Genomic DNA, 10,447 nt, shown 5'->3' with positions numbered 1-10,447 from the left:
CCCCCCCGAAACAGCACATTCTAATTCGGCGAATGCCCTCATATTCACCGTATCTTAAACTGTGTCGGGGCTAGAGATGTATATGCTAAAAATAATGGCAAAAAGTCAAGTTTTAAGGCTGTTTGACGAACAATACAAGCTAGAAACGAATGGGAAATCACTTGCGAAATAGTTCGTACACTTTCCCCCGAAATAGTCCGAAATAAAGGCGAAATATAGCGAAATAGACCCGAAATAGTTTGTAAAATAGTCGCAAAATACCCCTGAAATACTCCGAAATACCACGAAATAGCATGAAATAATCCGAAATAGGCGAGAAATAACCGAAATGCTAGGAGAAATACCTGAGAAATACCAGAAATAGTCCGTACGCTTCGGACCCAAGTTATTTCCCCCTCGGCTAGAAACTGCACTTGTTCATTTTGCTTTATTATTCTTTAGCACAGCAGAAGGGTGGGGTGTAGTCACGGTGTTGCCCCGTTACATTTTTTTCTTATGTCCAAGGAGCAAATCCCGCGGGCCGCTGGCCCTTATTTCGCCGGTAGCCTTAGTTTTCTCAAATAGGCAAAGTGACTTACAGGGACAAAACACCGCCGACAGGCCAAGCGAGGCCCGGTCCCCGCCGGACGAAGTTGCCTGCGAAGCGTAGTGTCCGTAAAGAAAATTATAACGAGGGTACTAACCGAGGCATAACCAAATCGAAGGCGTGGCACATTACTTGATAATTTTCTTCAGTAAATCGCGTGACAAAAATGGTCGGGCTATCGCCGCCGGCAGGCCAAGCAGTCCCGGCCCTGCCGAACGGAGTTGCCGGCGCAGCGACGCGGAGTTGCCGGCAAAGCGAAGCTAGCAGCTTCGCTTGGCGGAAGGGCGGTCCTGCTTGTTTGCAGTGTTAAACTCCGGGTCCAACACTGAGATCTGACCCTGGCTCCTGAGCGGCCGCCATCTGGGATGCTGCTGACAGCAATTTATCATCAACAGCAACCTTGCAATGCAAGGACACCACAGATTTTAATCCGCCATTATAAAAAAAAATCCATCTTAATTTTAATAGCACGTGTTTTGAAGCAGTTTACGAAACATACTTGCTCTTAAATTTAAGAACAAATGTTTTTTAAAAATTGAAAACATGTTTTGAAAATTAAGAAAGTGTTATGGAACGACAAAAATTCTTTTCTTTTCCAGCCTAACGCAAATCTGAAAAATATTTAGTCCTCCAGGCCCAAACCTAGGACCCAACTTCGTACACATTCATGTTTTTTACCTTACCTTTAGCTGGGCGGATTCGAACCTCGTACCCGGACCTTTGGGTTCGAATTCTGACGCCTTTGGCCGCGCGGCTATCGGGACATACCTGTGAAGGGAACGCTCGCCCCCGACCTCATGCGGCGCTTCGTCCAAGGGCATTCCCAGAGGAGCTGCGTGCTTGGTCGGACAGCGTATGTTTCTTAACTTTTTGACATTTGGTTGTGGCATAGCTCCAATCTTAATTCGATGTTGTTCACGCAATACGATATTGAACGCCAAAATTTCATGTCCAGGGGTCAAAAACTGCATGACTTTAAAGCAGTGTCCGGAATGCTAGTATGAGAAGTAAGAATGGGTGTGACTTTTCAAACAATTTTGTCAGAACTAAGGAAACCTGTTAAATTTAATAAACTTGTTCTGAAATTTAATGACTCTCCAGTACAATTGCGAAATTTCATCAGAATTTTCATAACCTGGTTTGCAAAACTCGGAAAACTTCTTGAATACATGATCTGTTATTAAGCTTAAGAACAAGTGAAGATGTTTTTAAATTTAAGAGACATGTTGCTCTTAAATTTCAGAATATTTTTTCCAGTGTAAGGTAGCCACGGGTTAGGTGTTTCAAAAAAAATTGATTTCGACGAGTCGTCGATTATTAGGTGCGTATTGATCGTCTGATTCCAACGCCGTGCCCCCCGTTGTTCTACGACATCGTTTACCCACTGCGCAACGTGTGTGAAAATTTCAGCCGCTCCGCTCTGTTTGATACCGCGCGCCGCCTTGCTCACCTTGCGCGGCACGGCACGGACCGGCGAGCCGGCCAATGCGCGCCGAGCGCGCCGGACTGGGCGGCCGGTCCGTGCCGTGCCGCGCCAGATCTCTGAGCTGCGCGCTGCATCCAAACGTCCGCCCGGCGCGATTCGGCCGGCCATAATCGTAAAGTGTCTGTAGCGCCCACAGATCTAGTGCGCTTAGTGGTCAGAGTGGTCGATGACTTCGGGGATGGGTAAGGCTTCATGCAGGTACTCGCGATTTTTTTCTGCGATCAATCCTCCCCCACCCCCCTCACAATTTGTAGTCAGCCAATTTCTTTACAGTGTACGGGGTTGGGTGCGGCCCACTGCAGCCGCGACCCTTCCGTTGTCTAAAGATAGCCATTCAGAACATACCCTGAAATTTTCATATCGATACTAGTACCCGTGGCGTTCCAGTGGCGCGAGAAGGGGCGAGGAGGTGGGGGCCCTTGACGCGGCTGAAAGTTTCAAATGCGTTGCGCAGTGGGTAAACGATATCGTAGGACAACGGGGGGGACGGCGTTGGAATCAGACGACCTAGACGCACCTAAAAATCGGCGACTGGTAAAAATTATTTTTTTTTGAAACACCCTACCACGGGTATTCCTTGAACCATTTATTTTGAAAGTAATGGTTTCGAAATACTTCAATATTTTCTGCGGCCAGTTGATAACATTTCTCAAAAGATGTACCACCTGTTCACAAGAAGGGTCATTCATTATACTAATTTTGTTTTGTTTTTCCAGGTGCAGAAGCGAAGCGGACAAATTTGGCGCTTCCCCTACCGTTCAAAGAATAATCTAGGACCAGTGGCATTGGACACATCGGCTTTCTCAACAACGATGGGCGTAGGCGTAAAATCGGTATGTTCGGTTAAATGTTCCTGGCATTGTTCTGCAGCAAAATGCGAAAGAATTTAGTACAAACGTTAATTATAATATGCTAAAATTTTGTAATGATGTTGGAAAATTTTACCTACCAACACTCAAAGATAAAGATATATCCGGATCATCAGTTGGAACAGACGGTTCGACAGTGTCAGGACCAGTACTAATGCTCAAAGAAGTATGAGCGACAGCGGGCGCGGGCGTAGCGTGGAAGTCAATATCCGTGACAGTGTCTGCGTCCATAACCTCAACCTCAGCCACAGCACCAACATTACACGGCACAACACTCATGGCAATAACAACCGTAAAAGTGAGAGGAGAGAATGAATAAAAACTCAACTGAGCTGTTTTTGCATCGCGCGCGGTACTGTATTTGAGAGATAATTCAACGCAAAACTGGACCCACCACAGCCAGAAACATTAATGTGTCATACCCATACCAGCACTAGCGCAAGGACTAGCAAGCGCTTCCGCCCTTCCTTCACTTTTTATCGCAGCGTGGCAAAATCAAACCTAGGGATATGTATTTTCCTTGTGTTGGCTCCGACGATCTTGAGGAACTTAGGAACTGCGACAGGAAGCCCCCAAGCTTCGCTTCTTCTCTTCCTTGAATTCGCTTTTTTTTTTTGCGCCCTTGACTCCCACTAGGCTTACGTTTCTCACTCATTATCACTCAAGTACACAGCACACCACTCATAAGTCACACACAAGAAAACTCAGACGAGGTTGCGCAATACCGACCGAACCAAGAAACAAAAATTCTAACGCTGACGCGTTAATGGCCCCTGAAGTTTTAACGAACAATCGTATGCACACGAAGAAATAATCATTTAATTAATCACTTCAATAGATTGAGCGTTGAAAATTAGAAGAAAGAGAAGTCGTCAAAACTTGATGGGTAGTGTTGTGGCTCTTCGTTCTGAAGTCACAACAATAACAAAACCAACAGCGAGGCAAGCGCCTTATAGAAACTACTCAGTGGACACTCCCCGGCAATGGCAACTTTTACTCATAGTTACAATTATTCAAAAACATGTCATTTAACCATCTCTGAAGTGCACGCGAAATCGCTAAGAAGGGGTTATGAGAGGTGGGTCGAACATAAAAGTGAGGAGAGTACATCACTCAATTTATCCAAAAACATAAAGCGAGTTCGTTTGCAAAGGTTGGTACTATTGTTGGAAGCCACGCCTCCTTTCTACCCAGGATTGTCGTAGCCACGCCCATTTCTAAACAAACTGTGCAGCTTTGATTTTAAACCGGTAGAAGTTGTGATTGGGATATCTAATGGCATCGATTAAAAGCTTGTTCGGTAGCTTAAAGAACGGTGCACAATCGGCTCGCTTACACTACCCTGTTTAAATCAATACTTACTGCACTAGAAATTAAAAACAAGACACGAAGAATAAGCGTAACTGTCACATATTATTCAGCTTGCTGTCGTTCTCGACTGGAACGTCGCACGACAGTTTTGAACACATCGTTCGGAAGCTTAATGTTCGGTCTTGAATTTCTGTCTCATGCGTTTTCCTGTTAAGTGAAAAGATAAGCCGCAGGATGGACAGAAAGAATGACAAGTGCGAACCATTGTTGGCTTGGCAGGATTTTGCTGATTTTCGTTATAATTTCGATGTGTAACTTTAATTTTCTCAAAATTGGCCAGAAGGATTTCAATGAGGCTATAGTCCAATGAAATCTAATTTTTGGATTGATTTTGCGTTAAAATTTTATCAAAATCTGTTCTTTAGAAGTCGCGGTACCTTAATAGCCTGTGGAGAAATAAGAAGAGGAAGCGCTCGCACGCGAGCAGAAACGCCCCCTTGGGGGGCCTAAAAACAAGGGCAGTAACTCGTAGGAAAACACGAACCGAACGCCGGATTCCGTCTCGCTGCGCGCCGGGAGGGAGCGGGGAGTGGGGCCGGGGCCGAGTAAGCTGGCAGCGCAGCGCGGTTCACGACTTGCTCCACAGCCCTTGCCCTTGCGCTCAGCCGCAGCCAGCTGGCAGGGCCGGGCCCGGCGGCGCCGCTGCGCCCGGTTCCCGGTTCTTTTTTTTAACAAGGTAGACGCACGTTAAAACCGTGTGAAGCTGAGCTAAATGTGCGTCTACCTTGGCCTGCGGCGCGCTAAAATTAAAATGTTTTCGCGATTTTGGTTGGCATGCCTGTCCACTTCACATCCCACATCTCACGCCAGGCGCCTCACTTCACGCCGTCTTCCGGGCGGTCTCCCCTTGCGCTTCCTGACAGAGCTGAGCATTTAAAGTTAAAGTTTAATTTCAAGTTCAAGTTAAGCTCAGCAAAAACCAGCAACATCGAGCCTCAGCCCTCATAGAGGCACAGCTGAGCTGAACCTTTGTGTTACGAACCCGGAGCCTTGACCGTTCAGCTACCGTAACACAGCTGAGAGGTCCGTGCAGGTATGCACTCTTATGCTACACATGATCACATGTAGGCCACATACATGTGCACAGTCGATTCTTCAGGCATTTATTGAATAATCTTACATAGATCGTTTCTCTTCTGGAAATAATATAATTGCTTGTTCGGAAAAGACATTTAGTCACAATCCTACTAACCAACGTTAAGACACACAAGACAAGAACAAGTTTCCATACGTCGCATGCATGTGGACTGTCTTCATATATGTAACGATGAGACTAACATATAAGTCTTAATTGGTCATATGTATGTGCCGGATGTTTCTCAGAACACATACATGTGCGACACACTTGTATGTGAGTGCACATACATGTCACATGTATGTCGGGCCTATGACTTCAACCACCACATACATGTCCCCGACGCGTTCGTATGGGCGACTTGTATGTCACATGTATGTCACATACAAGGGACTTGTATGTTTAGGGTTTCACGGGTGGAAACCCAAGTGTGTACTTGAACGCAGGAAATACTGCGTACTTGTTGGTATTCAGTATTTCCTGCGTACTTGGCCATGTATTCAGTATTTGCTGCGTACTTGGTTAAGTACGCAGGAAATACTGAATACATGAATAGGTACACAGATCACAAGGGATACCTGGGTCGACACCACAGTATAAGTGGGGGAAGTAATAATTTTTTATGAAATGTTGATGGTAACACTAAATACGATTCAAAGTAAAATAAATGTTATATACAAATTTGTAGTAATATAGCATAGATTCTCTTGTTGCAGTTTCTGACAGCTTCTGATTCTTGCTTTCAAATCATTCTATGTCTCTCAATAAGTTGCGACTGGAGGCCGCACAGTTCAGCAAATCAAGGGAATAGAATCTTTATTAAATTTGTATAGAAGAAAATGCCTCCCCTCTCACTGTTTTTGTTAATTTCTCCTGTTGTGTTCATTTTGCAACTCAATCAACTCACCATATCTCTCCTAACCTCTACATTGCAAGGGTCAACTGCAGTCTTGATTCATGCACCAAAGTTCAACCATGTTGTTGTAGACAGATGTTCTGGGTTGTGTTGACTGAAAGGCACCGTTTCTTTGGATGATAAGTGATAGCAAAACCACAGTTTCTTAACAAGTATGATTTGTTGTTAGTCTCTGTTGCTGTTTTTCTCAAGCTTGAGTAGAGCAGAAGACAATGTTTCTGTTTTTCAAATCCGTTGAGTCATTTCACTTTCATTACTGACTAAGAACCAATCATACGGGGAGCGCAAGCCGGGCCTGGCGGGTCGAGAGGGACGGACTTATGGAAAGAGCAGTGAGTGCAACAGAGACAGACTATGTCACTGGCCGGCTCGGCTCGCACACTGGCTCAGCTGAGGCTGCCGGTGGCTGCCGTCCGCCGCCGCCTCTCGTCCGCGACATGCCTCTCCCATAAGACTCCATTGTGGCTCGCAAGCCACGTTGCCGGGACCCCTGATTTAGATGGCCAGGGTTGTTGCCATGAACACGCACATACCATGGCCACAATAGGGAAGAGGCGCCGCAACGTACTTGACGCACACACGTTCCAGAGGCCTTACCATCTCGTGCCTATGTGGTCACCCGGAGAGCGTCAGGTGTTGTCCGGCGCTTCCTCCCTCTCTCTACAGAGGATGTGAGTGGTCTGAGTCAGTTGTTCAAGTCCCACTGGCGGCGATTGCTTTTCTTCGTCGTCTCTCTAGAGTGGCGATTTGTTGACGAACGTGTAACGGGGGTTACGGATTGGGGACCATTAGGCTGCCGGAGAAGTGACGAGAGGTGTGACCAGGAGGTGACCACGTGGCGACCGAGCCCTGGTCGCAATCTCGTCACTGTGTCGTTCGATCGCGGTCGCTAGAAACCCGGCAGGTCGTCTCGGCGTCCTCACGCGTTAAAACGACGGTGCTACGAGCCCGCATACGCAGCTCCACTCGGGGAACTCCCGTAGCCGCTCTGATTGGCTGCTGCTCGACAGCTCTGTGTCCAAGCTGAATTTTCAGTGTACAATGAATTCTGGTGAGTTGACGAGCTGTCGCGAGTTAGGCGAGTTTGACGTGAATTTTCGTCGGAATTGAGGTCGGATCTCGCTGGGATCAGGACAAAGGGTCGTAAGTGCTTTTTTCGTCGATTTTGTGAGATGTTAATTATTGGAAAGGAAATTTTCTCCTGATTTTAATTATAAACATCGCAAAATAAAAAAAAAATAAAAAATGAAAATCACATACGACCGTTTGTCTGGACCCTAGCGAGATCCGACCTTCTAGCTGGGCTCTCCGAGACCCAACCTTTTAATTTTTTAGGGTCGAGTTGGGCGTGGGCAAGCTTACAACGAGTTGGCTAGTAAGGGACCCGTCGTCGTGAGTTGTAGGACCCTAGGGAATTACAGTTGTCTCTGTACCCTCGCCCATATACCACCAAAAAATCCGAAATGACGGCGAAATAGCCGGAATGGCAGGATAAATGCTCGACGAAATTGCCCGTACGCTACTTAGCCAAGTGAATCCCCTCCCCCCCCCCCCCCCCCCCCTGATGTGCACAAGGACGCACCCAATCTACGTACGAAAATTTTCCGTCTTCATTTACTATGCGAGTGCTCATTGCAGCCTTCGAGCTCACGACCTCGAACCGTACTTACCCAAGACTCACGTAGAAGCTGCAATATCTTTGCTGTTGGGCGCTGTGTGCCTTCGAGCCGATCGCCCATATGAACGAGCCATTCGGTGAGGTATTTATCCATGGCGTTGGGCGTAGTTCCATCGGAGCTTTTCTGATTCTAACAACAGAGAGTTTTTGTGCAAACTGGGCTTGTTGTGGACGCAAACGTTTCAGAGTTTTTATAATATACTTTGTAAATAAAGAGCAAAATCGATGATTACGAGTTTTTAGCCGTAAAGAGGTGGGGTCAACTAGGAAAGGTTCTGGAGCTGGTTGTGACATTGGCTACCCAGCGCTGGTCAGCTGTCCGTGACATTACCGGTCGTAAGGGTGCGCCGCACAGGTTTTAATTGAAACAAGGCAATCCAACCTCCAAATGCTGTGCATTTTCGTAGACTAGATTCAGTGGAAAAATATGTTTCTGTCTCAGAGACACAGAATGACAGACGACAGACAGCGCTGCCAGCTACGTTTCTAAAACACCTAAACTAGGTAGATGTACGCCAGACCAAGTCCCGCGTAACAGGCTTCGCGATATCTCACGAAACACTGTTACGCTGCGACGCGCCTGGCATACATCTACCCAGCCCTGCGGCGCTGACACCCGCATCGGGCGAAAGGCAGAGTCGTAGATAGGCCTTCGGCTCCAAAGGACACAAATTTTACCTCCAGGATTTTATTTTGGCGAGTTGCCCCACCAGAGACCAGAAATATCTGAGAAACATTAAAATGATCTGGGGTCATTTTCGTGTGGAAATCGCCCTCTGGCGACTAAACGCGGTTAGATTGGGGCCAAACTGTTTGGGTTCTTCGTTTTTGATTTTTTTGACAGGTCAATTTTTAAGCTAGAGGGCTCAAAATCAATACAGTTCTTGCGTGTTATGCTACAAACATACGTTGAAAATTTCAGGTACCTAGCTCAAACCGTTCTCGAGTCATCGTGATTACAGACAAACAAGACAGACACGCAGACAGACACGAAACTTTTTGATCGTCACTGGAAAAATAGGCTTCGCTATCGCTCAGTCAACAAATTAGTTAATTTAAAGGTAAAACTTCATGAATATCATAATGTTTTAGATATCAAATAAGCACGGCCGTCAGTGCCACCGATTCTTTAAAGAAGGTTGGTGACACTGTAAACCTGAAGTTTCGATTGAAGTAGTACTTTTGATTGAAGTTTATGTTGAATTTAATGGTAAAATCTACCCATTGAATTTGCTGTCATCACCTAACTCTCTGACAGTGGCATTTTAAAAATGACACTATGTTCAGAAAAGCAATGGCTTGTGTCAGCTTAATAATAATTGTAATCAGTCTCTACACTCCACTTGGATTTTTCCTAAAGTGGTTAAAACTTTCCATGTATTCAACATGGCTCCGGGCCAGGGATAGGAAAGTTACTTTTAAAAATGTAACTAGTTACAGTTGCAGTTAGTTTTGCTAAAAATGTAACTAGTTTCAGTTACAGTTACTTTTTCTTAAAGATTGCCGTTACAGTTACAGTTACATTTTTTTCGCCAAAAATTGTAACTAGTTACAGTTACAGTTATCCCGGTAGTTTTTGAGTTAAATTGGTCGTTGTTTTCTAATAATTATTTTGTAATGGAAAAATTGTTTGCAAGGTAGGCGATTACGCATTATTTAAAGTCCGCAAAACTCTGCTTTCCTCGTCGTATAGCGAGGGTCAGAAGGGGCTAGCGGTGGACGGGTGCGGGCGGGTAGGGGTAAGGGGAAGGATAGGGGGCATCCTTCTTTTTGTGCAGCAGGTACAGAGTGTTGCGACTATTGCCGGACAAGCGGGCGGCTAACCCAAGGTCGCCAAGGCCGGGCGAATGTGAACCGTGACAAATGCGGCAGAGCATCTCGAAGACCGCTCTGTTGAAACGGATATATATAATTGACATGCAGTAAATAAAAGGGTCTTCCTCCTCGACCTCGCCGCCTTGCTTGCACAGGCCTGCACAGACCCCCGATGAGCCGAAACAATACCGTCTTTCCAGCTCCTTTTCCTTCATTCCTCTGAATGCCGCGCTAGCCGCAGACTCCAGATAGCACATTGCAACAGAATGTGGATAAACGGGAAAGAAATCTCATAGTTTTTAAAAGTTCTACTGGGCAAAAATAACTGAAAATGAAACTAGTTACAGTTTCAGTTGCTACAAATTGTAACTAGTTACAGTTACAGAAACTAGTTTAGTTAAATTTTTCCCATCCCTGCTCCGGGCACACATTGCTATTTTAGTTTTTGGTTTCTTTTTCTCAGAAGCCAATTAGAGTTTTTTAGCCCGCCCTTCTGCTTTTAAAAAAGCATTAAAGCGGGCTTATGCAACCGCTCTCGTGTCCGTCCGTCTGTCTGTCCGTCGTCCAAGAGGAAGGAGATGAGCTAGAGGTCTGCAAATGTCAGGGTATCTTAAGGGTCACTCCTGGACAACGAAACGCCTGGTGCAAATC

At 45.9% G+C, this 10,447-nt stretch overlaps 1 protein-coding gene across 2 annotated transcripts in view; it reads right to left on the bottom strand.

The window, feature by feature from the left end:
• The window catches only part of LOC127749727 (uncharacterized), a 128,375-nt gene that overhangs the window by 112,368 nt on the left and 5,560 nt on the right, over nucleotides 1-10,447 (bottom strand). For both annotated transcript variants that reach the window (XM_052269125.1, XM_052269126.1), the window contains exon 2: nucleotides 7,974-8,111. In XM_052269125.1, coding sequence (XP_052125085.1) covers nucleotides 7,974-8,111 — 138 coding nt within the window. The remainder of the gene's footprint in view (nucleotides 1-7,973; nucleotides 8,112-10,447) is intronic.

This window comes from Frankliniella occidentalis, unplaced genomic scaffold (genome assembly GCF_000697945.3).
Source record: "Frankliniella occidentalis isolate FOCC.00 unplaced genomic scaffold, Focc_3.1 Scaffold84, whole genome shotgun sequence".
NCBI lineage: Eukaryota > Metazoa > Arthropoda > Insecta > Thysanoptera > Thripidae > Frankliniella > Frankliniella occidentalis.
The sequence above is the reverse complement of the archived record's forward strand: the minus strand, read 5'-3'. Positions and strand labels throughout refer to the sequence as shown.